General features: G+C 51.3%; 3 protein-coding genes across 9 annotated transcripts; 1 reads left to right on the plus strand and 2 right to left on the minus strand.

Annotated features, from left to right (window-relative positions):
* Positions 1–1,191: 1,191 nt before the first annotated feature.
* HDAC3 (histone deacetylase 3) lies at positions 1,192–14,251 on the minus strand. The gene is made up of 15 exons (XM_028528053.2): positions 14,108–14,251; positions 13,915–13,997; positions 12,450–12,592; positions 8,927–9,008; positions 8,741–8,797; positions 8,564–8,619; positions 8,040–8,173; positions 7,433–7,513; positions 6,959–7,032; positions 6,738–6,802; positions 5,443–5,532; positions 5,260–5,318; positions 4,923–5,002; positions 4,472–4,629; positions 1,192–1,853 (listed from the first exon to the last, which is right to left on the minus strand). The coding sequence occupies exons 1-15, from the start codon at positions 14,160–14,162 to the stop codon at positions 1,784–1,786; spliced, it is 1,287 nt and encodes a 428-aa protein (XP_028383854.1). The 5' UTR covers positions 14,163–14,251; the 3' UTR covers positions 1,192–1,783.
* A 43-nt stretch (positions 14,252–14,294) lies between these two features.
* On the plus strand, positions 14,295–18,433 carry RELL2 (RELT like 2). Of its 5 annotated transcripts, none has more exons than XM_028527935.2 (8): positions 14,306–15,126; positions 15,540–15,779; positions 16,165–16,230; positions 16,302–16,368; positions 16,798–16,983; positions 17,255–17,618; positions 17,741–17,774; positions 18,023–18,433. In XM_028527935.2, the coding sequence occupies exons 2-7, from the start codon at positions 15,596–15,598 to the stop codon at positions 17,771–17,773; spliced, it is 900 nt and encodes a 299-aa protein (XP_028383736.1). In that variant the 5' UTR covers positions 14,306–15,126; positions 15,540–15,595; the 3' UTR covers position 17,774; positions 18,023–18,433. The 5 variants fall into 5 exon arrangements, 4 of the variants coding, with proteins under 4 accessions (XP_035870417.1, XP_028383736.1, XP_028383737.1 ...); XM_028527936.2 differs by having other exon boundaries at positions 14,312–15,126; positions 18,106–18,431; XM_036014524.1 differs by having other exon boundaries at positions 14,295–15,126; positions 17,741–18,431.
* FCHSD1 (FCH and double SH3 domains 1) lies at positions 18,378–27,988 on the minus strand. Of its 3 annotated transcripts, none has more exons than XM_028527933.2 (20): positions 27,862–27,988; positions 27,532–27,629; positions 26,878–26,923; positions 26,409–26,476; positions 25,953–26,088; positions 25,732–25,868; positions 25,563–25,626; positions 24,595–24,723; positions 24,034–24,156; positions 23,767–23,862; positions 23,220–23,333; positions 22,709–22,813; positions 22,375–22,536; positions 21,637–21,765; positions 21,473–21,556; positions 21,211–21,328; positions 20,855–21,075; positions 19,982–20,069; positions 19,079–19,134; positions 18,378–18,942 (listed from the first exon to the last, which is right to left on the minus strand). In XM_028527933.2, exons 1-20 carry the CDS (start codon positions 27,880–27,882, stop codon positions 18,877–18,879), a joined length of 2,061 nt encoding a protein of 686 aa, XP_028383734.1. In that variant the 5' UTR covers positions 27,883–27,988; the 3' UTR covers positions 18,378–18,876. The 3 variants fall into 3 exon arrangements, with proteins under 3 accessions (XP_028383734.1, XP_035870415.1, XP_035870416.1); XM_036014522.1 differs by having other exon boundaries at positions 25,953–26,109; positions 27,862–27,923; XM_036014523.1 differs by lacking the exon at positions 27,862–27,988 and adding an exon at positions 27,115–27,228 and having other exon boundaries at positions 25,953–26,109.
* Between the last annotated feature and the right edge of the window lie 4 nt (positions 27,989–27,992).

Below are 27,992 nucleotides of genomic sequence, written 5' to 3' on the forward strand. Positions count from 1 at the left end.
ATTGATAAAAAATTTAAAACCAAGATAATCTAACTGCCAAGTCCCATGTTTCACCAGGATTCCGTACTGACATATACCAAACCTGAGTGAAAAGAATAGTAAACCTGTTTTCAAGATTATGTTCTTTGCTCTACTGGTTTGATTTCTCTCTCAGTACTTTAATTCTCCCAGCTACAACTGCTCCTTGAGGGAAAAGTATGTGGCACCCAGTGGGCCCTCAAGGTATGGACTGAATCACCTAGCCCGGAGCTGGCAACTTATGTTCCTGGAGGGAAGATTTAGTGACTCACTCCTTCCGTAGCCCCTACTGTGCTCAGTCTAGGGCTTGGGAAGATTACAGGAATGCTGCCAACCTGTCTGGCTCCTAAATCCAGACTTCATCTCTGAGCTCCACTTTCTAATTGGCTGAAGGAAAGTTGCATAGAGCTGTCCAGCGCACACTTTAAACTCAAATTTGTCCAAAATGGTTCATAAGCTGCGTGCTTTATAAGCTAATGAATCAGGGTCAAAACACAGAAAAGTGACCTATCTGTTGCTCTTCTTTTCTTGTACCACCGTCTACACCTGCTATAGCATTTACCTCACCCCTTACAGCATTGTAACCCCCTTCAGGGAAAGGCCTGTGTTTGCAGTTGCTGGCATCATTCTACATGTAGACAGTTAAGATAATGGGAAACAACTTATGTCAGGCACTGTTCTAAGTAAGCACTTGACATGTTTTCTCCCATGCATCTTCACCAACTTGCATCATCATTCCAAACACACAGGTTAAAAAATCTGAAGTTGTCTTCTATTCCCTCTCTTAAACTAGTAATCTTTCCAGGGTTGTCTAACTCAGGGATCCCCAGCCCCCAGGCCAAAGATCGGTACCAGTCCCTGGCCAGTCAGGAACTGGGTGGCAGTGAAGCTGGCCTGAGCACCCCCTCTTCCTCCCCCAACCCGGCCCTGTGGGAAAAATGGTCCCTGGTGCCAAAAAGGTTGAAGACTGCTGGTCTAAATCTTAACCAGAATGCTCTATTAACTGCCTATATATGAGCAAGATAATCCATGTACGGTACATACCTAGGGCCTAACATATGGTAAGTGCTAAGTGAATATCAACTGTGATTTTCATTACATACATCATCACTGCCATTCCCTCCCCCTTTATACATATGTAGCTAGCAAAAATTAAGACTGCCCAGAAAGGCAAAAGGTACAAAAAATACCAACTTGGTTTATTGGATAAAAACAGTGATAAAATGGACATAAAGCCAAAAGTCAGAACAGGACATTTTCACATCCTCCCCCAACTCAAAAAAACGTTCTTCCTGTCATTTGGGGCTAAGGTATTCGGGAACCAAAGCCCCCTAAAATCCCTCACTTTTCATTTGCACTGGAAGCAAGGCCTATGTAGGAGAGCCCAGGAGAGGCAGAAGTCAGAGGCAATCTCAGTCCTGATTACTCATTCACCCCTAAAACTCTCAGGGTTGGAGGGAAGCCGGTAAGGAATAAAGGGGCCAGAGGAGCAGGGACTGCCATCTAGGGCCCACTGCCCAAGATGTTCTAGAGAAAGCTATCTTTGTCCCCATCCAATCTCAAGTAGGTACCATTGTCAGGCCTTGGGAGGGAGAAGAAAGAGGATACTTGGTTTAAGAATAAGATGTGACCTCCAAACAGTCCCCCAGCATTGGTAAAACCAGTGAAGGTGACCGTTCCGGAGCTGGGGGACCCACAGCTTTTCCCTCCCACCCAATCAAGAGGTAAAAAGCAATTCCTTGGCGCACAGCAAGCCCAGCTGCTCTTAAATCTCCACATCGCTTTCCTTGTCGTTGTCATGGTCTCCATCATAGAACTCATTGGGTGCCTCTGGCCTGCAAAGCAAGGGGAGAGAGGTGAGGGCCCATTCTCTAAGCTCTTGATACTTTCCCACACAGACATCGTCTCTGGAGCCACTTGGCAGGCCCCTTTGTCAGGGAACCACCCCTCCCCTTCTGTTGGTACAGAATGACTGCTCGTCATTCCTCCACTCACGCAGAGTCAGTGAACATTTATTGAGACTGCTCTGTGCTGGACACTGTCATGAGCCTCAGCAATACAGTAGGGAATGGGCCAGACAAAATTTCTGACAGTCCAAAAACTTACCTAATAAATGAAAGTGACAATAACTGACAAAGTAAATAAACAAATATGATAACTTCAGATGATGGAGAGTGCTAGGAATATTTTAAAATGAAAGAAAGGGAGGTGTGACTGAGAGTGATGGAGGAAAAGGATAAAATTTCAGACAGGATTATTAGAAAAGGCTGTTCTAAGAAAGTAAGACTTGAAGTCTGACAAGGAACTAGCCAGCCAAAGACCTCAGGAAGACCTTTTGGAGCTGTAAAACAAACACACAAACAAAAAAAACAAGTACCAAAGCGGTAAGGTAGAAGGAGACTGGTGCGTTTCAGCAAGAGCAAGCAGACCAGGATGGCTGGGAGGAGTGTGCATGGAGGACATTAGTTAAAAGATGACACCAGGGACGTGGGTAAGGGCCAGCATGCAGGACCATTTAAAATCATGGTCAGAAATCTGGATTTTCTTCTAAGTGCAATGGACAGGAGAGCTTTAAGCAAAGAGTGGCATGGTATTATAAACCTGTAGTGAGAGAAGGGATGTGAAAGCAACACAGGGCCCAGTAAATACTCATACCCAGTAGTTTATTTCTTTTTGAAAATTATTCTCTAGGAGAATACGAATAACTGATAACTGAATTATCTTGCTCACAGCTGGTAATTAAGAAGAGAGAAAGTCACCAAAGAAGAGCTGGAGAACTAAGTCAGGAAAACTCTTATTATCACTATCCTGCAAATGATATGCAAGCTGAAGACAGAGACATCAAAGAACAGGCACTCTGCAGGCAGCCTGACAGTGTGGTAGGAAAGGCCTAGGACAGGAAGAGGCCTGAGGCTTCTGCTGGATGTTGAGGGCGGGGGATACTGAGCAGACACTAGGCCCAGGCACCAGATTGGAACTATGGATGAAAAAGCCACACTTTGCCAAAAGGAAGAACTTAAACACAGGTTTTTACCATTTTTTTTAAGACAAAGAAAATCAATTTCCAGAATTTAAGCCTCAGAAGTTGAGAAGGACATGATGGGTCAAAAAGGAATTCCTGAGGCCAGAACTTCAGATACTTCCTCAACCAGGAGTGGGAATAAGGGGGTATTCATGGAGGAGGAAGCTTGGAGTAGTCCCAAGGGTGCAAGCAGTAAAGCCCAGGTCCAGGGGATGGATCTGGAAGCTTAAACTCTTTGAGAAGTAGCTTCTGGAAGGGACTGAGAAGCCCATCAGACTGCAGCAGGGCCAGCTCAAAGCTCCAGCCCTGCGTGGGAGCAGGGCCGATGTCCTGCAGGCATGCAGCTGCAGCCTTCCTTCAGTCACATCAGGAAATCTGTTCTCCATTAAGTGTGTCTGTTTCTGCACTTCTGGATTCTATTCTTTCCCCTTCATTTTTCAGAAAAGCCTATTTTGAGATTAAAAAAAATTTCTATCCTAGTCTTTTTTCCCCTAATTCATTGCATCTGTAAATATTTTAGTATCTAACTCAGAAAGATATAAAGACTTTTTTAAAAAACACCACAATATAATGATCATACCTGAAAAAACTAAGAGGAAAGAAATCAAAGGGCCTTAGAGAGCAGCATATGGGCAGTGACCTGTCCAGCTCAGAACCTGGGAGTAAGACGCTCGCAAGAACAAAAACCGTTAGACTTTTTGGAAGGCAATTTGGCAGCAGATATTAAACACTTAGTGCACACAGCCTTTGACCTGGCGGCGACAATTCCAGGAATCTAACCTACTCAAACAAGCATGCAGAGTCATATATGTAAGGGGGTCCACTGCCACATTCTTTGTAATAATGAAAAAATGGGAAATATGTAAATGTCCATCAATGGTTAAATGAGGCTATATCCACATGATGGAATATTATACAGCTGATAAAACAAGAGGTCTATATATACTGACATGGGAAGACACACATTACTTTGTAAGAAAAAAAAAAGAACCAGTTGTAAGAGTTGTAAGTTGTAGAGCAATTTGTATAGAATGTTCCGACTCGTATTTAAAAAACTACGCACACTCTGAGAATGAATGTGTATGTCATTTGTGTTTACCTGTGCACGTTGAACAGTATACTTATAATCTATAGGGGAAAAAATCTATCTGAAAAGATACCAAACTAACAGTAGTTACATTGTGGAATGGGTCTGGGATTGTATAAATGCAAACTTAACATATTTTAGTGCTGTTTAAAAATTTTACAATAAATATGTTATTTATGTCATTAAAAATAGGGCAAAAAAAGTGTGAAAAAGCAGCACACCAGAGTAAAGACAGAAAAGGACATAAGCCAGAGACACTTAAGCTAGTGCCTCAGCTTATCTGTCCCCTCTTCACCTCCCTGACAAGCCTGCTAGCACCCCCGCTCTCCACTCCTGCCCCAGACCTGCTGTAGTTCTCCTCGGGACCCCGCTCCTCTGCATCCGCCTCATCAGTCCTGTCATAGGTCAGGAGGTCTGCGGGCACGTCGTGAATCTGGACACTAGGCGCATGGTTTAGCATCTTCAGGTTTTCAAAGATGGTCTGGCGGATCTGGTCCAGATACTGGTTGGGGATGAGGAACAGAGTGAGCAGCCCCCAGGGATTCAGGGCATCCACCATTCTAGCTGCTTTTTGCACCCACTGTCCTAGTTTTAATCCCATTTTGAATCTTAGTTTGAGTCCCCCCACTGAGAAGTGTCCCTCCTCCCACCCCTGATTGCCTCTGGGCTGCCTCCTCGCTGCCAACAGTGCAAGTGATGACTGAGAACTTTCTTCTCTGATTTCTCGGATTTCCCACATCCTGGACCTCCCCAGGGCTCCCCGACTCTCATTCTCAGCTTTTCCAAACTGCTGACCTGGCGTGAGTTCTGATTCTCAATGCGGGTACTGACATCTGGATGGAGCGTGAAGTCTGGGGCAAAGTACTCGAAGTATTCTTAGGAGGGAAAAGAAGATTAGAAGGAGAGGGTATGCCTTGGACAGACAGGTAGGTCCCAAGATTTCCCAATCTCTTTCCTTCCCATCCAAAATTCCTACATAATAGTTGCCTAATCTTTTCACTGATCTGAGCTCAGGGGTTTAGTCTGCAGAGCTCCAAGAATATCAATTTCCTCTCTGCCTTCAAAACAAGCCATTGTGGGGTCTTGTGAGAATGGCTTTCCTGGGGTCGGGGGATCATGGGCTGGTCCTTACCACTATAGGGAAGCTCCTCACTAATGGCCTCTTCTACCAGCAGCGATGTCTCATACGTCCTGAAACCAACCAGCAGAGGGGGACAGGCTGAGCAAGTGGGCTGAAGGGCCCACTTGGCCATCTCTCGGGAGCCCCCAGCTCACACAGGACAAGGTGGAGGAGGACAATCGCAGGTGTGATTACCAGCAGCGGGCAACATTTCGGACAGTATAGCCACCACCACCTAGCACCAGTAGAGGGATATTGAAGCTCTTCACGTATTCAACACATTCCCTGTTAAAAGAAACCAAAGGAATGGATAAAGGTGGTTATCAAAAGCCAAAGTATACACCTCGCGGTACTGTTTGGAAAGAGGCACAAGGAAACCAGAAAGGCTCTGAATCTTGATCTAGGCTGTGACATTCACTGAGTGATATCCTTGAGATACATGCACTTTATTATGTTTCTGTTGTGTCTCAATTTTGTAAATAAAGTGCACTCCCATTTCTGTCCTGCTCTATACCCACCCTGACACCCTACATGTTAATCCATTATTTTCATCTTTGCACAAGCAAGCAGTATCAGTTCTAATATCAAAACAGAACTCAAATCATCTACTTCTTTCCATTACCACCGCCACCACCTTGGCCCGGGCACTGCATGCTCCGCCCAGACAACACCAGTGCTTCCTAACCGGCCGCCCGCCTGCGCTCCTGTCTCCCTAACCCACCTTCCTCCAACTGGCAGTTGGAGAAATCACTTTAAAACATGAGTGGGATCATGGCACTTCCCTGCTTAATATATTTCAATGGTTTCCTACCACATTTGAAATATGATCTCGACTCCTCACCAGGGTCTAAAGGCTCTGGTCAGCCTCGCCACTGCCGACCTCTCAGACCTCACCTTACCCCGCTGCCATCTTGCTCCCCAAGTTCCTGCCTCACACCCCAGCTCTTCCCTGCGTCAGAGCCTCCGCAAGGCCCACCCGCTGCTTGGGACAGACTGTTCTCTGCTCTTCTTATGGCTCGCTCCCTTCAGCCTCCAGGTCTCAGTCCAAACTTCAGCTCCTCAGAAAACCCTTTCCAAATTGGGCTACCTGAAGTAGGTTCCCCACTGTTATCCTGAATCTCAGCTTCCTATCCTCTCCCTTCATAGGATTTATAACAATCTACTTGGCTTGCTTACTCGTGTTTTGTCTGTTTCTTACACTAAACTGTAGAGTCCACAGGAGTTTCCCCAATGCATCCCACCTCCTTGTATAATACCTGAAACATAATTGCTTCATTTTAAGCAATTTAGGTGCTTAATAAAAATCTATTGTGAATGAATGATCAGCTGGGGAACCCTGTTCGGGGTGACCTTTCTGGTTCCAGTACAATTTGTAGCTATTTTTGATTTCCAAGAAGAGATGAGGCTCATTCTCCATCTATGCCCTCTCCCTGTGCTGAGGTCCAATGCCACTTGGAAACCTGGGAGAGTCTAAGGAGAGCAAGTCTCACCCATGTCCTCGAATGCTGAGGTTGAAGCAGCCCAATCGATCACAGCCTAGAGAGTCAGCTCCACACTGCAAAAAGCAAAAGCCCAGGCCACTGCAGTAAGGTAACTGATCAGAATGCCCAGACATCCTTCCCTTCCCCACCAACCTAGAGGCTCTCTTCTTCCCTCTTCTCTTCCCCCAGGCCTAGGCAGAGCCCTCCTGACAAGGCACTGGAAGTATTACCTGGAGAACAATGCATGTGGGTTGGTAGAAGTCCACCACTTGGTTGATAACCGGCTGGAAAAGGTGCTTGTAACCTGGGAGAGGGCCAAAGATGGGTACCTGGCACCCCAAGGGAATGGGGAGACAGGGAACAAAAGGAAAAAGGGGGTTGAGAGAGCATATAGCCCAGGAAAGGGGCAACCCAAGGAACCAAATCATTGGTTCTGAAGTTCTAGAGGGGGTCCCAGACCACTTGGAGTTACAGATGAAAGCTAATGACCCCTTTCCTACAAAAATGCACATACACAAAAAATGTACTGCACACAATTTCCTGGGTGGGGGGGGTGGGGGAGATGGGGTTCCTGGTCTCTCTGAAGGCCATTCATCCTTAAGGACAATACAGGACAGACAAGAGTAGACAATACAGGGCAAAAGAGATTAATTCAGGGAAAGGAACAAGGGCCCAGTGTACAGGGAGAAGACTTCAGTACTTACTTTGGTCATCAATGCCATCCCGCAGGGGCACATTAAGACAGTAGTAGCGGCCACTCTCTGCTCCAACTTCATACATGTCACCTACAGGGAAGTGGGATGTGGGAGGTGGCAGCCAGGGATGGGGAGGCATCCACAACACACCTGCTTCAACCCCACCCAACACCGAAGGCCTGTCACTCCATCTATGTACCTGCACCATGCACCCTCTAGAGCCACTAAGTCTCCTGCAGCTTGCATTCATTCAACAAACACTTTCTGAGGGCCTACTGTGGGCCAAGCTGTGTGCTAGGCATGGGGGATACAGCGATAAAGGGAACTAATGAAATGAAGGAGATCCTGCTAAGCTTTTAATTTGGGGGGTGAGCACAACAAGGAGGAAGACAGTAAATAAAACACCACAATAAATACAAATAGCAGTGTGTACCCTGTGAGAAATAAGCACAGTGATGTGAGAGAGTAATGGGGAAGGAGGCAACCACTTTAACTTGGTGGCTAGCGGGGGCTTCTCCGAGAAGGGGCACCCGAGCTGAGACCTGAAGGCTGAGGAGGACGCAGTCACGGTAAAGAGCTGAGGGCTGCGAGGGGGGGTACATTTCTATTCCCATACCTGTGCCAGGGAAAAAGTAGTTTCCGTACTTGTGGAAGGACACTGTCATGACCCGGTCAGTGAGGTAGAAGGCTTCCTGAACCCCGTCGCCATGGTGGATGTCGATATCAATGTAGAGCACCCGAGGGTGGTACCTGAGATGAGGGCAAAGCCAGGGCCTGAGGCAGGGGTGAGCCCCAGCAGAGAAAAGCAGACATTCCTTCCAAACACAAGGTCTGGGTCTGCTTCCACCCAATTCCATCCAAGTCACTCAAAACCTAACACCACCAGTCCCCTAAAGGCAAGCTGGGGCTCCAGCCTGGAGGCAGGGACAGGAGAGAGAGGTGTAGAGAAAGTTGAAATATAAGCAGGCAACAGGGAATCTGTAGCAAAGTGCAGGAAGTAGCCAGAGTAAAGCATGAAGAACTTGGAAGAAGCTGGTATGGAGGTGGAGGTCAGGGTCAGGGTCAGGGCCAGGGCCAAGGCAGTCTGAGATCTCAGCTAAGAGTCTCATAAGCCCCTGCATCTCCTCCCAGGCTACTTACTTGAGCAGCTCCAGGATGCCAATCACAATGTCATTGACATAGCAGAAGCCAGAGGCCTATGGCAAGACAGTGGTCTTACAAAGAAAGGAACAATTCCCCCACCCAGCTGCCCTCCACTGTCATCCAGAACACCAACCCTTGGGTGGCCATTGTCTCCCCCATCACCTCCTCACTGACCTCAAACTTCTTGGCATGGTGCAGACCACCAGCCCAGTTAATGGCAATATCACAGATCTGAAAAACAAACACCCAGCTCATAATCCTCCTCCTGCCCACCCCCAAAGCACAGAGCTCATGGTCAGGGTCAAGGTCTTGAGTCCAGTGACCTACAGAAGGGGGAAGGGGACCCGGGGCTGTGGTCACCTTGTTGTTCAGCTGGGTTGCTCCTTGCAGAGATGCGCCTGTGTAACGGGAACAGAACTCAAAGAGCCCGGGAAACACTGGGCTGCAGGGAAGAGGAGCAAGTTGAAGCCCTTTATGTCTGTCCAGGCCTTCCTCCACTTCTCCCTCCACCCAAGCCCCACCAGTTTCCATTCTTCAATAACCTGCTCCCCCCCCCCCCGCACGTCCAAGTTATCTGCAAATTTATTCAACAAATATTTTGGACCAAACCATGTACCAAGTCCTGTGTGAGACACTGATGGAAAGTAAAGAAGCATTTAACTTTGTCAGGAAGTTTGTACCCTCGCTGGAGAGAGAAGCAGGCAGCTTCTAGGTATTTGAGCGTACATGCGAAAAGAATATAAGCTAAAGGAGAACATGAGTTCTATATTTCTTAAAAGCTTCTTCTAGGGTTGCCAGTTCAATCCCCAGTGAGGGCACATGCCTGGGTTATGTGTTCGGTTCCCGGTCAGGGTGCGTGTGAGAGGCAACTGATTGATGTTTCTCTCACATCAATGTTTCTCTTTCTCTCTTTCCCTCCCTTCCCCTCTCTCTACAAATAAATAAATAAAATCTTTAAAATAAGATTCTTCTATGGGTCCCACATTTTTATATAATGTTCAATAATATTCTTTCTAGTTACACATTTTAAAGTTCTATCCCTATAACAAACACAGAATAGTGATAATGGTGAGATAACCCACAGAAAGCCTTTATCACAGTGGGTGGAAACTAGTAAGCCTTTAATAAGCGTTAGCCATCATCATTACCATCTTTAGTCTTTATAAAAAAGAGAGACTTGAAGCAGAGACTTGAAGCCAGACACAAAAGGTCACACACTATAGGGCTCCATTTAAACGACACTCCAGAAAAGCCAAAATATTGGGGCAGACGTCGGATCAGCAGTTGCCTAGAGTTAAGGTGGAAAGAAGAGATGGACTCCAAATGGGCATGAGGGACCTTTGTGGGAAAGCTGACCTCTCTGCCAAAACTCTCAGAACTGTATACCTAAAAAAGGAGAATTTTAATGTACGCAAATTATACCTTCATAAATCTGACCTTCGGAAAAGGAAATGCTTAAAACTTCCCTCATTTTAGGTCACCAAGAAAACAGTGCAGCTGACACATTTGACTATGTGAAAAAAAATTGTAGGGAGTTTAAGAGTTTCTCAGAGACTCTGGGAAGGACTCATTGACACATAGACAAGTAAGCAAATGAATAAACAATACAATTATCAGCTCCAGGAAAAACAAAAAGTTTTTGTTGTACCAGAAACAGATTAAATCACAGCATACTATTGGGCTCAATGGTAAAGAATTTTCAGAGTTATAACAATATAAGCATAGAGTATTTATTTGCAGTGCAAAGGGCCCAGAGATAGGATGTCCTAAGTCAGGGGTGTCAAACTCATTTTCACCAGGGGCCACATCAGCCTCGTGGTTGCCTTCAAAGGGCCGAATGTAATTTTAGGACTGTATACATGTAACTACTCTGTAACAGTTAAGTGGGAGCTCAGTGCTGCCACTGGGTAGGACGTGGTACAGGGCCGGATGAAACAAGATGGAGGGCCGAAGTCGGCACGCGGGCCTTGTGTTCGCTGCCTGTGCCCTAAGTGCTCAAATAGCTCTCAGAGGGCCCCAGTTGTGGCCTGAGGGCTGATTCTGCATTCACAGACCTGGAAAGTGAACTCAGAAATAGCAGCAGCAGCAGCAATAACAAAAAACGAAGTAACTTCCCAAGGCAGCATGTGACTGAATATCAAGTGACAGCACAGTGTGTGCGGGACAGATCTCTGAAGCTGGCGTGGTCAAGGCTTTGTGGTGTGAAACTTCCTGGTGGTGTGAAGGCTGGTAAGGCCTTGGAGAGGAAGAAGGGAAAACATAAGGCATTCCAGGGGGGACCTATGCAGCAGGGGTGTGGGGATAAGGCTGGAGGGCACTCAATGCCAGCCTGCAGAGTTGGCATCTGTTTCTCCAGCCCAGGCTACTTCTATTGGTAGGATACTTTAGGGAAACAGATTAATGTAGTATTTAAAAACCTAGGCCCCAGATCTGAATTCTGCCACCTCCACTGACCTCAAGCTAAATTACCAAAATCTCCTCTAAGTTCAGTTCACCCAACACCAGGAAAAGGACGATTACATCTCGGGGTTGGTGTGAGAATTAAGTGGATGTAGCAGCAATCCTCAGCACAGCAGGGTAAGCATTCAGTAAATTGTAGCTGTTGTAGGAAACTCTACAGGCTGGTCTCTTCAAGAAATCAAATCAAGGGAAAGATACGTTACAGATTAAAAGTCTTAAAAGATAAATTAACCAAACGCAATGTGTGAATCTTGTCTAGATCCTAGTTTAAAAAATCAACTGCAAAATAGAAAAATTATAAGAAAATTGGAGAAATTTGAATACTGATTGCATATCTGATGATATTGAGGAATTACTGCTCATCTTTTAGGTGTGATAATGATATCTTGCATTTTTAAAGAGTGTCATTTGGAGACACAACAAGTATTCACAGATAAAAGAATGTGACATCTGGGAGTTGTTTGAAAACTATCTAACGTGAGGGGAGACAGATGAAGACTGGCCACCTGCTCATCAGGGTTGCAGCTGCATGACAGATACACGTATGGAGTTTGCTGTACTGTTCTTTCAGAAATGTTTGAAATTTTCCCCTAATAAAAAGTTGAAAAATAAATTGCGTGAATAGTAGCTCTTCTGGTCGATATATTTTCATGAATGGATACTAGAAGATAAGCAAGGATCATGGCTTACCTTTCTAGTCCACTCCCTTCCCCAAAGGGTCGAACTCCGAGTCTTCCTGGTATGGTACAAGCCCAACAATGTACCATAAACCTATTGTATCTACTCACTCTTCCTCTTTAAAACCTTGAATACTTCTCTCTACTCTAGGGGTGAACACTACAATTCACCACAGGGCTGTCTACTTTTGAAAGGCCCTGCCCATCACTTGATTCTCAAATCAGATCACTCTTCTCTTCATCTGCTGCAGTTGGCCATTTTTCTGTTCCTCAAATGAGTCATCCTCTATCCTACCACAGACCCCAGGACATGTCGTCTGTCCCTACTGCCCATGATGTTCTTCCCCTCACACCTTCTCCTCCCAACCATCTGTTACCTCCTACTCTAATTACCTCCTACTCTTTCTTCAGATCTCAGCTCAATCTTCACTGCTTCTTCCAGGATGCGTCCACTGACCAGAAAGAGCTGGGTAACTTTCCCCCATATACATGCTCAGACACGGGCACGTGCCTCTCCTTCACAGGACTTAGTGCAGCTATAGTATTAAAATTGTGCTGTTGTTGTTGATCATGGCAGCATTTGGCACATGGCCTGGCCCAGAGCAAATGACCGATAAATATTTGTTGAATAAACCAATGAGTAAAGGATGACTCATTGACTCATCATCTCCCCACTTACTGCCTGCAAGACCTCACTCAAGCATTCTCCTTGAAATGCCTGGCACCAAAAATCCTAGTCCTCTCACCAGTCATCACCCACGTTGAAGGCATTAAGGCTCTTGGTGAAGCCTTGCATATTGGTGGGGCTGACTCTCTGCAGGAAGTCAATGTAGTCCTCAGAGTGGAAGCGGCACATGTCATGCTGCGAGGCCTGGTACGGCTTGAAGACCTCAGGACAGAAACACAAGGTGAACCCAGGCAGGGTTGCTCCCAGGCATGGGCTGAGACTCCCCACACTGTACCAGCCCTGGGGACTGTCCAAAACCACACCCAGCAGTCCCTTTACCCCCAATCCTTGTTACATTATGAGGCAAAGGTCAATGAAGAAAAGCAGCTCTGATAAGCAAGATAGTTTAGGATGATCAAGCCCACTAAAGACCACTGGGCTTACTTTTTCCTTCCCACCTCTATCCTAGCCTTCCTACCCTCTCAACCATGTGCCCAGATCCGCCCTGTTTCCTGGATCTCCTATTCCTGATTCTCTCCATACTCATCTCCTCCCCTGGGCTCTGATTCTGCCCTTTCTGTGTCTGAGTTTTTAATTTTGGAATCAAATAATACGGAATGTATGACAATCTTCTAATTAAAACCCCAAATACCCACGTGCTAAGCCAGATTTCTCTTTTGAGGGGGTTCACACATGTGTTAGAAATTGACTAAGACCAAAAAGCTTTCTCTCCCCAGAAAATGTACACAGTACATACCAGCAAAAGGTTTCAAGGAATTCATAGATTTATGTACTAATGTTCCCTCAGTCTTTTCTATGACCAATTCACTTGTCAGTGCCTCAGCACAAGCAGTGGACACTCATTCATACTGTTGACTAATTCCCCTTGCAACACATGAGGACTGAGCTTAAGTGTTACAACTGCATATCACAGTTACAAATTCCAAGCTGGGGACAGACGGCATGTGTGTATCCGGGAGATAAAGAGCTGGGTAGTGATTATCTGTGTACAGGTATTCTAGGTTGAAAAGGGAATACCCAGGACATCTGCTCTCCTCCACACACACATACACATTTACACACAGGGCTATGGTCCTCCCTGGAGCTCCAGCTCCTGTTGGTGTAGAAGCGTAGCAGAGAAGGGGTGGAAGCTGAGGGTAAACCTCGCATCCAGTTAGATACAGTAATCCAGCTCCCTCTCCCTTCCCTGAGGCCACAGCACTGCCTGCATCCTAAAATGCTAGCGGGAAAAACACCTGTGTTCAAGCCAGCCCCACTCCACCCTACCTCTAGGCCAAGTGTTAGTCCACCTGAGGTCAAAGGGCGGCTGACCTTACTAAGATGAAAGAACAACTCTCCTTCAGTCGGTGGATGCACTCACCAACACTCTGCATAGGGGCGGGGGGCTGCTCCTGGTTCCTTCTACCCAGCCTCCCCCCCATTCTAGGGGTGGGTCTCACTAGGTGCATTCAGTGTGGCCTACCTAGCTCTAGGGCCGCAGCTCGCCCCCACCCTCAATCCCCGGTAGAGGCGGCGGAACTCACGATCATCTTCTTATAGAGACCGTAGTGCAGGACCAGACTGTGGGTCAGTGCCAAGCGATGGGGCTTCATAGGGTGCCCAGCCCCTGAGGGAAGGAGAAGAGAGTTCGTCAGTTCTCATCCCTGGGGTTGTAGCCCCAGCCTCGGAACCTCCGCGTCCCTAAACTCCTTGCGTACCACCACCTTGGCCCCTCACCATAGTGGAAGTTGCCCACGTCGGGGTCGTAGAAATAGGCCACGGTTTTGGCCATGGTGCCCGAGGGACCAGGCCCCGCGCCTCGGCCGCCCGCCTCCTATCTGCCCCACCTCTCGTCCGTACGTGCTGCGTAAGCACGCAGCCTGCCTCTGCGGAACCGGTAGCCCAGGCCCCGCCTCCCTAGACTACGCCCAGACCACGCCCCCTGCGGAGTTCGGCCCCTGGCCTCGCTTTCAGGTCCTGGGGCGGAAGCGTCTGGGCTTGGGCAGTGGACAGGTAGCATCCGTCCTAGGATGCGAGGGCCATTTCCTTCCGGGCGGGGGTCAAATCCTCTAGAAGCTGAGCCATCCCGTCCAGACACCTGCCCCAAACGGAGTGCAGGCCGTGGTCACCACTCTAGGAGGCTCCAGAGAACCGGCCACAGAGCCACTCTCGGATGCGGAGAGCCGTCTTTCCCATACCCACTGGGAAGATTCCTGGCTATCCACCCGGCCGGGGCATCTGAGGACAGGAGCCGCGCCAGGCGAGCCGGATAGACTAGAGGAGAGCACACTCGCCTGACTGCCTAACCATCCCACCCGGACCCGGACTCGGCGCTGCACACTCCCTCGGGGCGGGGGGGCCCGGCGCAGTCACGCGCGCACCACCCTTGAGCTCTCTGCCCCATACACCTGCGCTCCGTCCCTGATCCCGGGGCGGCGACGGGCAAAGGCATTTGGGAACCCAAGGTGGCTGCGGCGGCGCCCCCCATCTCTTCCCCTTTCCCAGAGCAGGAGTTGTGCGGAGCTTGCCTTCGTTCCCAACCAGCCTGCATCCCTCTCTGTCCTTCCCTGCCCCCCGCCTGCCGCGGCACCGGTATCTGCAGTCGCAGCCCGGAGCCGGTGAGGCGGCGAAGGGGGGAAGGGAAGGAAGCAAGGGATGAGAGCCGGGAGGGCGTCGGGGGCCCTGAGCCGGACTAGGACGCCCCTGGAGCCGGAACCCGAGCAGGAGCCGAAGCCGGAGCCAGAACCGAACCACCGGTACTGGGTGGGCCAGGTGGTCAGGATGGGAGGAACCGAAAATGGGGGAGGGCTCTGGAGTACAGGCAGGTGAGGGGCTGCAGAGGCCTGGTTCAGACCGGCTCAGAGGAGATGCAGACGCTTACTCAGGCGCGATTCTTGCTCTGACCTCCCGAGAATCCCGTCCCATCTCACTCTGCAGTGTCCTTGGGAGGGACGGAAGCGCAGGACAAACTGGAAAGGGAAAAAGCTGTGGGCGTCGGGGAAGCGGGACCACGGTAGTGGAAGAGGGCTTGCGCAGCCGCGGTTTGGCACCCCTGGCCTGGACCAGCACCCCAGGCCCGGACAGCTCCCTGGTGGGTGGGGCCGGACCTTAGAGGCTTGCCTGTTTCAGATCCTGAGGACTGCATTCCTATCCCTCCCCCCATCCCTAGCTGCAGCCCCCTAACCCCAGGAGGCGCCCTGGCCCGCGCTCGTCCCCCAGGGCCTCATGTCGGAACCACAGCCTGACCTGGAGCCACCCCAACATGGGCTGTACATGCTCTTCCTGCTTGTGCTGGTGTTCTTCCTTATGGGCCTCGTAGGCTTCATGATCTGCCACGTGCTCAAGAAGAAAGGCTACCGCTGCCGCACATCCAGGGGCTCGGAGCCTGATGACACCCAGCTCCAGCCCCGTGAGTGAGGAGCCTAGAACCTGGCTCAGTCACCTTTCTTCCTTACCCCTCTCCCCACACCTCTGTCTGCCTTCCTGGCCAATGGACCCAGGCCAAGCCTTCAGGCCTAGTGATGCTTTCTTGAGTCAGCAAGTGGGATGACACCATCCTGAAAGCAAAGCTAGAGAAGGCACCATGGGTGGGTAGGGCCTACTCACTGATGGCACTCTTGGGCTTTCATTGACTTCCTTAGCTTTTCTGCCCTGGCCCATGAAATGCTAATGCCCAGCACAATGACAAATGGGCACAAGGTTTATCTTGAGCAATTAGCTACAGAAAACACCTGGTAATGTCCCCCAAAGCTGACTCATTTCCCAATTCCTTGCCAACCTCTTCCATCCTTCAGCTGAGGACGATGACATGAATGAGGACACAGTAGAGAGGATTGTTCGCTGCATCATCCAAAATGAAGGTGGGTGTAGGCTCCCCCCACAACTTTCTCTTGCCCTGACCTCCACTGACTCCCTCTTTTCCTTCTCTCAGCCAATGCTGAGGCCTTGAAGGAGATGCTGGGGGATAGTGAAGGAGAGGGGACAGTGCAGCTGTCCAGGTGAGCTGGAAACAAGGGCCAGCATGACTTAGCTTGCCTTGGAGAGTACCCTCTCCTCCAGCACACTCCCCTCCCAGTCTCCTTGCATGTCTGGGGTGGGGGGAGGGCAAGGCAGGATAACCTATAGGAGGAAAGTTTTGTAGAAACCCCAAGTCCTTCAAACCATACTCCCATCTGGACATCATCAAGGCTACATTCACCCTTTGTGCCACTCCTTTGGGTTAAGCATCACCCTCTTTTTAGGAAACAGCCCTGAGAGGGGGAGAACACGTGATCACTACCATCTTAATACTGAGTTTATTAGATAAAGAAAAGAATGCTGGGCCTGGGGAAAGTGGGCATCTGGAGGTTGAAGGAGCATGCTGGAAGAACAGGAACAGAACAGGACGTTGTAATGTCACCCCTGCTCCCTTCCTCCTTGCTGTCCAGTGTGGATGCCACTTCCAGCCTGCAGGATGGAGCCCCCTCCCACCATCATACAGTGCACCTGGGCTCTGCAGCACCTTGCATCCACTGCAGCCGCAACAAGAGACCCCCACTTGTCCGTCAGGGACGCTCCAAGGAAGGAAAGAGCCGCTCCCGGCCTGGGGAGACCACCGTGTTCTCTGTGGGCAGGTGGGGATAGAGTGCCCCAGGGCAAGGGAGGTTAAGGAGGGGAACCCAGTGATCAGCCCCTGACTCCAAAAGTGGGCCCCAGCTCTTTTCTCCTGGACTCTGACCTACCACAGGAGTCCAGTTACACAATGTGCCCCACAACACAAGAAGGTCTCCCCTGCCCTAGGCCAGAAGGAAATGGCCATCAAACCCGGGATGTCCCTGGTTGGAGGGAAGGGCCAAGCAGCCTCTGAGCTGTGATCCTAAGCCCCAGTGTTCCGTTCCCTCCCAGGTTCCGAGTGACGCACATTGAGAGGCGCTATGGGCTGCACGAGCACCGTGATGGCTCCCCTACGGACAGGAGCTGGGGGTCCAGTGGGGGGCAGGACTCAGGGGGTGGTCAGGGGCCTGGAGGAGGGCCGCCCAGGGCAGGGACGCCAGCCATGGAGAGCCTGCACCCTGAGAGGCCACAGTCCCCGGCCCTGGCACAGAATGGAGGACTCAGGGACAGTAGCCTAGTCCCTTGTGCACTTGGGGGGAACCCTGGAGCCTCTGCAGAGCCCACACTGGGGGCTGGAGGGAGGGGCCCAAGCCCAGGGCTGGCCAGTCAAGAGGCAAATGGACAGTCGAGCAAACCGGACACCTCAGATCACCAGGTATGAAGACGTGGCCAGGGATGTGGTGGGCTGAGCTCGTACTGCCCCTACTCTGGGAATGAGGGTGCACTGATATGACCTATATCCTGTTCTCCCATTGTTTGACCCCTCCTCTCACTCAGGTGTCTCCAGCACGGGGAGCAAGGGGTATGTGAGGTGAGTCTGCCTGGACTCCAAGTCAGAAAATCTCATCCTCCCACCCCTACTTACACTACTTAAGCCCATTAGTTGGCTCCCTGTACCCCCAGGGTAACTGCAGGCTTAGTCTTTGCTACATATTTTTTTGTTTGTTGGTGGGGAGCAGGCATGTGCTACAGCGGGTAGGGAAGGTCCTGTAGCCCTCAGGAAAAGCTGGAGTACAGCTTGAATAGGAGGCAACACTATTACCCTTCCTCTCCTCCAAGCCTCCTTCTTCATTGCTGCAGAACTACCAGCTGGCAGGGACAGGGGGTGGGTGGCCATGCAGTACCTCCTCTTCACTGGACAGGACTGCCCCCGCAGCTGAGGGACCAGCCCTACTTCCACCTGGAGTTGCATGGTCTCAGGCCGGGGGGCCTCAGGAGAAGTGCCCCACCCCCACCCCTGGGCCTCAGTCTTCCCCTTCCCCTGCCTGCCAACAGGCTGCCTGACCCACCTTCCCCATCACCTCGCTCCATATGCTAGAGCGTGGCAGCTGGGAGCAGGCCCCTGCCCTTGGTGGGCCCCTAAAGCAATATCACCTTAGGCCCCCTGCCCTCTTGGCACAAGACGCCCAGGCCCTGGCTTGGGCTTCGTGCCCTTTATTCACTGTCAATAAATCCGCTCAGACCATTACAGTTGTTTCACATACTGGCTCCAGCTCCTTCTCACAGGTCTGTCCCATCCCAGGCCCCAGCCCCAGTGGCCCTGGCCTTTGGAATGGGGTGGGTCACAGAGCCAAAGAAGAAACAAGGATGGGCCAGAGCCACACAAAACTCTGTGGGATGGGGTCCAGCCCCAGAGATTTCAGGGTATTTCACCACCCCAGAGCTGGAGTGGTGGCAGAAAAGAAAGGGTAGTTCCAGCCCCAGAGATGGCAAGAGGACGGACAATGGGGAGAAAAGAAGGAGTTCCAGCCCCAAAAGTGGGGAGAGGAGAAGTTTCTACCCCTAGAGGTGAGAGTAGAAATGGGGGAGATTCCAGCTTTTGGCTGCATCACTCCAGATCACTGAAGGGTGGTCTCTGACAGCATGGACACAGGGGCAGCAGCAACATCCCTGGGGGCAGTGATCCCCTGGCATCAGGTGAGGGGATCTGGCCGGCCAGGATCCGGGGCTTTAGCCGGTGGGGGAGGCGGTGGCCGCACCTGTAGGGAACACACAGTCAGCGCTCCAGAGGCCTCTTGGGGATATCGCTGTTCACTCCCGCAACACTACAGACAAAACAGGACAAGATGGAATGACCCCTCTCTGCACAGTCTCCTCCAAGGGAGAGGCCCTTACCGGCCTGAGTCGAGGCGCCATCGTGTCCAGGGGTCCAGGGCAGTCCAGGTCTTGGTCTGGAAACAAAAACCACAAGTCAGTCTTCAGACTTTATTTCATTCACCACTCCATCTCCAGCACTTAAGACAGTGGCACTCTGTAAATACTTGTTGAATTAACAAATAGTCACATCCTGGGCCATGAACCTCAACACTTTTGGGGCACCTGAAGTATAATCAGCCTTGTTCAAGGTATCAGAGAAGGGGAGCTGGGATCCATAGCACCCCCACCCCCAGTGGCTGTCAAGAACCCACTAGTGAAACACGAGCACCATGAATGACTCAGTGCTAAGTCATTCCAGGTGAAATAAGGTGCTAGTGAAGAGAATTCAGAAAATGCCCACAGGAGTCTCCAGGGTCACACAGGAAGGCTCTGTGAAGAAAGTGCAAGCACTAGGAGGCTTTAGAAAAAGTGAACACTCTAAGGAGGAAGATTATGACACAAGGTGTTTGTGGGATTCAAAAACACTTATAAGCACAGGATATGTACTAGCAAAACTCGGTGGAAGAAGCTGGCTGATTTTAAGAATAATAATGAGAACACAGCTACTGCTCGCATGCTATGTGCCAGGCACAATGCTGGGCCCTCTACGGACATCTTTTTAACTCACAGCAGCTCCACACTGTTAAGACCCAGACAGGGAAAACATCCCATCCCAAGTCACTCCCTAGGAAGTCAGAGAGTGGAGTTTGAACACAGCCCGGCTCTGCAGGCTGCCCAAGCTCTTCTGGGTCACATTTCAGTGAGCCTGACCGCAGAGGTCCCCAAGGGCAGGCAGAGAAGCCAAGTGTGACTCAGGAGTCCCAAGGTTCCTTCCTCTACCCGCCTCTTTCCCTTCCAGGGCCCCCAGTTCCCTCCACTCACCCCCAGGCAGGACAGGTGCAGGGGGCCCATCCAAGGCAGAAGTGGGTGCAGGAGGGGAGAAGCTGGGAGGAGAAGGGGATGGCAGCATCTGAAAATAAGGGGGCACAGTTATTTCCGGCACGTGGGACCGTTTCACCAGCTTGTCCTCTCACCCCATCTTCAGTTCCTATCCCATCACTCGCCAATACCAAGAGTGGCCAACTGCTTGTATGTGGGTGGGAGTTGTAGCTGTCAACACATTTCAACAGCCAATATGTACTGGCATTATTACCCAGGCACTCGCTAACACTCCACATGCACCCATTCATTCATTCCTCACCACCACTCCACGAGGTAGGGATTCACAGTTCCTATGTCAGGGGCAAGGCTCAGCTTAAGCCATCTATTCAAAATCACAAGAACCAGCTAGTGGCAGAGTCCTAGCTATAGCCGGGGTCTCCTGACTCCCATTGCTATGCTCTGCCCGCTGCATTATAACAACAGGTACTGTATTTTAAAGGACCTCCTGTGGGCCTCTGTGCTAAGGGCTTTACCTCCACTAGCCCTGCTCAGGATAGTTTTCCTGCTGCAGAAGGTATTTTTCTCTTTTTACATGTTAAGAAAGAAGCTCAAGAGGTGCAATCACTGCCCACAGTAATGCAATGGGAATCTGAGTTGAGATCAGTCCAGCACTAAAGTAGCACCACCAAACTCTTAGAAAGCCTGCCCTTGGCTTCTCTTTTCTCCACCCAGCCAAAGGACGTGGGGAGGCCCGAGCCATTACAGGAGGTAAACCTGGAGAGGGGAGGGAGCATTAAGATAAATATGGGGCCTCAGTGGGGTGGGAGGGTCAATCTAGAGGTGCCTGGGGAGCCAGGGAGAAGGAAGCCTCACCTGTTCAGGGTCTGAGAACTCAAGTGGCCCGGGGGGACCTAGTAGCTCCTCCACCAGCAATGAGGGGAAGACCCCAACACGGCCCCCAAACTCTCCCCTCCAGAAGCCATCATCCACTCCATCCTGGGCCCGGGGCAGCAGGCGGATGAGTGCCCCCTTGGGGAAGCTCAGCTCCTCTGCGCTCTGTCCCGTGTAGCTGTACAGGGCACGGGCCAGGAATGCTGCAGAAACCGGGTAGAGATGGTGAGGGGAGGGGGGAACAGTGGCGTCCCAGGATCGTGACACCTTAGGGTCACAACCACTCAGTCACTCTGCCCCATACCAGTGTCCCCTGACCTGGGATCTTCCTTTCTTACTTGTGGGCTCTGCCCCAGAGGGATTGTTGCTGCCGTGGCCACTCTCAGGGAAGGAGAGGTCCGGGAAGTTGAGATACCGCTCAGGAACAAAGCCTACCTCGCCATGCTGGTTCCGAGCCTGCTCACCCAAAATGAGAACAGATAATGTCCGTGGCCCTGGCCCTCCTCCACTCAGGCTTCTAGCTTTGCCTGGCTGAGTCCTTGGGAGAAGTCCCTCCCATTGCCCCACCCTGCAAGGTCAGAGCCCAGGGTACATACCCACCTTGACCCATTCTTCGGCATCTCCCTCCTCTATGACCTCCAGCCACTCGCCTTCTGTGATAGTCAGCTCGTCCTCACGCCCTGCCTGGGCCCCACAAGGAAGGAGTCAGGACTCCTGGCTATCTCCCATCCCCATGAGTCTGAGGTCCCTACCCCCATTCACACCTGATAGCCAAACACCACGTGTGCAGAGCAGGGAAGAGCTCTGGTGGCCAGGGCTGCGGGGACAGGCTCCTCGAAGAGCTCTCCAGTCTCCTCACATTCCTCAAAGTCGGAGAACTCAGCATCCTCAGCCTGGCGGTGCGGGGGACAGAGAATGGACGTCACTCTCACTCTCAAGTACCCACTGTATCTCCCACTCCCCCGTCCTACCCTTAAAGATCTCGTGGCTCCTCCTTCAAGGTAGTACCACTCCTCCATTCACCAAGTACCACAAGAAAACCACCACAGTGCAGGATACCACTGACGGCGACCACAGAGCTGCAGTCCTGGCCACTTACCGTGTGCCAGGCACAGTACTAAGTGTCTCATGTATATCCTCTCGTTTAATCTTCCTCATAACACGGTGTTATTTTGTGTAACTATTAACCTCCTTTTACTTATGAGAAAACTGAGGTTCAGAAAGGTTAAGTCACTTTCCAAGAGGACACAGCTAATAAGTGACTGGCTGGTACTCGAGCCACTTATGAGCCCCCATGACCTTAGTTCATAACCACTACCTTATACCCATAATACAAACTTGTTGAGGACTCAATATGCTATAAACTAGGCAAAGAATTATACTTAATATGATTTCATTTAAGCTTCAGAACAACCCTTTGATTTAGGTCTATTGTGGCCTGCCCTCCACTGGGGAGTTTTACCCTCCTGGAGGCATATGGGCAGGGAGCAGAAGGAGCTCACCGTGGGAGAGAGGTCCCTCTGGGACAGCCGGGCCTCGCTGAGCCGTTGCTCCTGCTCCACCTCGTCCTGCGCCTGGGTCATGGCTGGCTTCAGCCACAGCTGTACATCCAGGCCAGCCCCCTGCAGCAGGGCCAGCCGGGCAGCCCCCTTCACCTGGCTCACCTGGCGTGGGGAAGATGGATAAAGCCTATGGCTTGGCTTGCTTTGAGGAAGTGAGTAGAGCCTCCCCAAACGTGTCCCTCCTCTATCTCCTACCTCCTCCTCCCCCGCCATCAGACGGAGATGTGGAAGAGATGTTGGCTCAGTGAACCTAACCCCCAGGGCCGTGTCTCACCTGTGCCCGCAGGATGCTCTGCCTCACTTCCTGCAGCCGCTGCTCTAGGCCCGGAGCCTCCCGCTCTGAAGCCTGCTGCCGCCTCTGCTCCAGCCGCTGCAGCACCTGGATGGGAAATGGAAGACAGGAGTGGATAAAGACACAATGGGTCACACCTTACTATGGACCTGGTGCTTCGCTAGAGGGTTCACATGCAATTATATCATTTGATCTTCCCTATGAAATGGGTGCTATTATTGGCCCTGCTTTAGTGATGAGGAAACTGAGGTCCAAAGAGGTAGAGTCCCTTCCTTACTCAGGGTTATATCACTAGGAAGCAAAAGAGCAGAATTTGAACCCAGTGGGTCTAGCTCCTAAAGCTCTGCTCTTAACTACTTTGCCACACCAACAGTGTGGCAAAATACCTGTCTCTCTCCTCCTGCCGGCCACCCTGGGACATCCCTAGTAACTCCAGGATCCCCATCTCTCAGACATTCTTGCCTAACCACGACACCTGGAACCCCCATCTCACCCGAAGCCCGTGGTTCTGGATCTTGTAGTCTCGGGCTGCTCGACTCGTCCAGCGCTGAACCTCTTTCTCCAGGTCACTCTCTGCCGCCACCCCCTCCAGCTCCAGGGCACACACCTGAATGAAGGTAGCTGCTGTGAGGAGGACGAGATGCTGCTCCTTCTCTACTCCCCTTCCCTCCAGTTCCCTCCTTTTTTCTTCCCTCTGTCCTGACCTCCAGGGACAGGGACAAAGAGGTGGGGGTACACACCTATGTCCATGGACACAGGTGTGCATTCTTGTGAACACACAGACACAGAGAGTCCCGGAAATGGGATCCAGGTTGAGAGACAGAGGCAGAATGATGAGGATAGTGCAGTGATGAGATAGAAAGCTGGAATGAGGTATATTAATTTGCGTCCTGGTGGGAGGGAGGTAAACTAGAGTCTGAAACCCCATCTCCATGATTTAACAGCCACTAAGTAAATAACATCAGAAGAATAATGGGGAGGGGCCTAAATGACAGTCCCCTTTACATGTGGCCTGGTTCCAACAAGCAGGGAGGTCTCACCTGATCATTCCCCGCTGGCTGGAACTTCTGAGGTGGTATGGGGGAAAACACCCCGGGGTCTTGAAGAAAGAGCCTCAGATCCTGCTCCCAGCTTACCTGGGGGTTGGAAGAAGTCAAAGTCAGTCACCCGCTGGCTCTCTGTCCATGCCTGTGCGCTCTTGGAAGAAAGGTAAGAAGAAAAGGGGCAGACACGCAGTGGGGTGGTCGGTATCAGGAGAGAAGGGTGAAGAGGATCTCCGGGGAGCTCTCACACGGCTCAGCCCTTACCTGGGAGGTGGCCTGTGCCCCGCGGCGGGCATGCTCCAGGGCTGTCTCTGCTGCTTCCAGCTCAGTGCGGCTCAGTAAGGTCAGGGGTTCCCGCAAATGTTCCAACAGCTCGCTGACCAGGGCCTGGAAAGAACCCCAAGATACTATGACCACCCTTCCGCCAGCCCTCTAGCACAGAGTGGGCTCTCTGTCCAGGTTTGGATGGGTATGAGATAGGGGAAAAAGGAAAGGAATGAGACATTACTATTGCTTCAAATAATAGGTCCTCGTGTGCACAGTAGTTAACCAATTTAAAAGCATTTTCACTTCATTCTTTCCCTTGAGCCCCATTAATCTTAAAAGGAGGCAGAGCAGGAGTTATTGCTGATAAAGAAACTGGGATTCGGAAGGATTAATTTTTCTGCACAATGTTGTGCAACCAGTTAGAAGCAGAACCAGAACCCAAGTTTTCTACCCACTCTAAGCAGGTTGGGTCCCCAACACCACCCAATGGTGGGAAGCAGGGAGAGGCCCTCCCCTCCTTTCCCGCTGAGAGGCAGGGGGATCTAGGCTGGGACTGGCCTTGAGCAGGGCTGGCAGTTCTTCCTGGTAGTAATGGTCAAGGTGGGCGTTGGTGGACACCAAGTTGAGCAGATACTCATTGCGGGCAGCTTTCAGCTGTTGGGAGTAGTGGGCCGACTGTGTGGACAGCTAGGAGGGGAAAACAGGGTGTCAACAGGGAACCCTGGGCCCTTGAGGTCCTTCCAAGACCAACCCAACTCCAGAATGGATTCTAACATTATTGAGACTCCTGACACCATACTAAAAATTTTACATAACGTCTCCTGCTTAAAATCCTCTAGTGGCATCTACACACATTTAAAATAAAGTCCCAGTTGTTCTTTACTGAGGTCTACCAGGTCCAGCGATAGCTGGCCCCTGCAGCCTCTCTGATCTTGCTCACAGTGTCTGTCCCCTTGCTCACAGTGCTCTGGCCACACTGGCCTTCTCTGAGTTCCTAGAGCCTACAAAGTTATTCCTGCATCAGGGCCTTTGCACCCCACCTCCTCTCCCTGGCACGTTCCTCCCCTAGGGCTTTGTGTGGCTGGCTCCTTCTTGACACTCAGGCCACCTGTTCAGAGAGGCTGTCCCTCTAAATTACACCCCCTTGTTAGCCTTTATCATAGCACTTTGTTTTCCTTTCGTGTAATTTGTTTGCTTGTTTGTTTTTCTTTACTCTCTCTCTCCTCACCAGGCTGTGAGGGTAGGAACTCCGCTGGTAGTGCTCTCCACTGAATCCTAGTGTTCAGAACAGTGCTTAATACACAGAAGTCCTCAATAAATGCATATCAAAGGAACGAAAATGAAAGGCACTATTTTCATTTTATAGATGAAGAAAATGAGGCTCAGAGAAATCAAGCTAACCAAGGTCACTCACCAGGAAAGCCTGAATTCATGCCAGCCTCTCTGACTTATGCCCCTAGGCTTCAAACCACTAGACTACTCTGCCCACCCCCTGCCTACCCCCAGTTGTGCCTGCATCCCCAAACCTTGGTGCTGAGTTTCTGGAGACTGGTCCGAGTGTGGAAGAGCCCATGGTCACTTCGGTTCAGCCTGTGCAGGCAAGGGAAAGGAGTCAAGGTTAGGTCCTGCTGAGATGCCTTGGCTCTGTCCTCCCCAACCCCCCACCCCAGACTTACTAACTCCCTGTGACCCCACCTGGCCTGGACATCAGCCGCCTTCTCCTGTGCCAAGGCCCACACACGTTCCCGCTGCCCATACAGCTTCTGACTTCGGCTCAGCTCTCGGACAGACTGCAGCACCTCGGCCTGTGCCCTCTGGAAGTTCTCTGCTCCCTAGGGGCGTGGTCACAGAGTCCTGACCCAGACCACCTCCAGCCCTGAGCCAGCCCTTCCTTCACCCCATTGACTGAGCCATACCTTCCTAAGTACCTGCTCCTTGGCACTCCTTCCTGTGCCTCCTGCCAGGTCACGGTATCGGTCAGATGCTTGGAGCCGGGCTTGGCCCCCAGCCACAGTGGCATCCAGCAGGCAGCGCCAGGCCCCAAACACCATCCTGCCTCTCCCCAGAGAAAGTCTGTGTTGAAGAGGGGAGCACTCCAAAGACCCCCTCCCCCTCAGCACCACTGAAGACAGAGTGCTTTCCCATCCCCCTCGTCTGGAAGCCCTCAATCGATCAGCCCATTAGCTCAGCCACAAGGAGCGCTCATGCCCTCCACCCCCACCCACAATGTCCTTGCTGGGTCAGCGGCCTCTCCCACTGCTGTGTCAGCTAACATGCCTTCCCCCCTCACTGGGCCCTCATCCCCACAGGTTCCTAGGACTGAGCTCCTCATCCCTTCTTGGTCCCTTGGCCTCCCCCTCCATGGGACGCACCTGCTGTCCATCTCCCCGCTCCTGTGCCCTTCCCTCTTCAGGAACGGCCCGGCCAGTTTCTGGAGTGCCTGACGGAAAAGTCATCACAGACCTAGTCCCCTTTCAAAGACTCCCCCCAGATGGGAGAATACAGGATCAGAGTATAATAATGCCATTCCCTGGGTGTGTATTATGTGTCACTAACTTTGTATCTACATGCACCAACTTATTCTAGCCTTACAGCAACCCTACACGAAGGTACAATTACTGTTATTCCCATTTTACAGAGAAAGAAATTAAGGCCAAGAAAGGTTAAGTAACTTGTCCAAGGTCACACATCTAATATGTAGCACAGCAAGAATTTGATGCCAACTTGACTGACTGGAGGCATTTGCTCTTGACTAGAATAGGGGTATGTGTGGAAGGTCATTACTGGAGGTGTAAAGAAGGCTAGAACAAAAGGGGAGGTCTACAGAAAGAAGTCCCATACCTGCCCATACTCCCGTTCAATGGCTGCCCTCTGCTTGCTGTAGGATCTGTGGAGATTGGGGGTGGGGGGTGGGGGGAGTGTTACTGTTTGGTCCTTTTCTTCTATTCCCAATCTTTTTCTCAGCCAGGGCAGAGGAAGAGGGGAGCCAGGCCTAGAATGTGACTACATCAGGAGGGAGTACAACTATGGAGAGTGCTTGAAATCACTGCAGGCAGCGGCAACAAAGGTCAACCTCACCTTATTGCTCAGAGCCTCAGCAGGATCCTCCCCACCCCTGGAGAACCATCTGTGGGCTTGGAGGTGAGGCCTGATGGGGGCCTGGGTACAGTGTCCACCAGCCTTCCAACAGGTCTGGAAGAGGGAGGGGGATTCTACCCTAAGAATGATTGTGGGGGCTGCTGGGGTGGGAGTGTGGGGGGAGTGATGCGAAGTCAAGGGGTTGAAGGAGGGTTCCTGTGTGTGTGTGTGCTGGGGTGGGAGGAAATACCATTTCTAACCGGGATCTGGGGAGGCAGGCCTACGGTGAGGACTGTGAATGGGCAGTTTAGCGAGTTCTTCACCCTTGCTTTCCGCCCCCCACTCCATGTACTTCGGGGAGAGGCGGAGCGCGACCGCGACCGCGAAGACAGGAGTATGTGAAAGGTGCAAGGCTACCTGATGTCCTCCAGCAGATCCGCCTCCCTCTGCTGCCGGGTCTGAAGGATGCTCAGCTGCTCCAGGAAGCGAAGCTTCACCTCCTGGGCCGGCTTCACCTTAAGGAGTAAGAAAAGGATTAAGACTCCTGGACCAGAGACCTGAAAAACACTCCGAGCAGGCAGTGGTGAGGAGGCGGGGCCCGGGAGCGGTTGAGCTATTTCCTCGGTTACTTTGGCGTTGGGCCCTAACCCCTTCCTATCACTCGTCCCGTACCGCGAGTCCGGTGCCCCCTCGATCCCCATCACTCCCCCAGCCCACCGGGAGTACCCATCCCCAGGCCAAGCTCACTTTTCGGGAAGGCGGCTGCATCTCCAGTCCGGCGGGGTCAGAGACTGGACTCCGGAACTCCAGGAAGCTCCGCCCATGCCGAAGCCCCACCCATGCCTAAAACCCCGCCCTGGACTTAGCTCGCTCCTCCC

The sequence above is a fragment of the Phyllostomus discolor genome, chromosome 13 (assembly GCF_004126475.2).
Source record: "Phyllostomus discolor isolate MPI-MPIP mPhyDis1 chromosome 13, mPhyDis1.pri.v3, whole genome shotgun sequence".
Lineage (NCBI taxonomy): Eukaryota > Metazoa > Chordata > Mammalia > Chiroptera > Phyllostomidae > Phyllostomus > Phyllostomus discolor.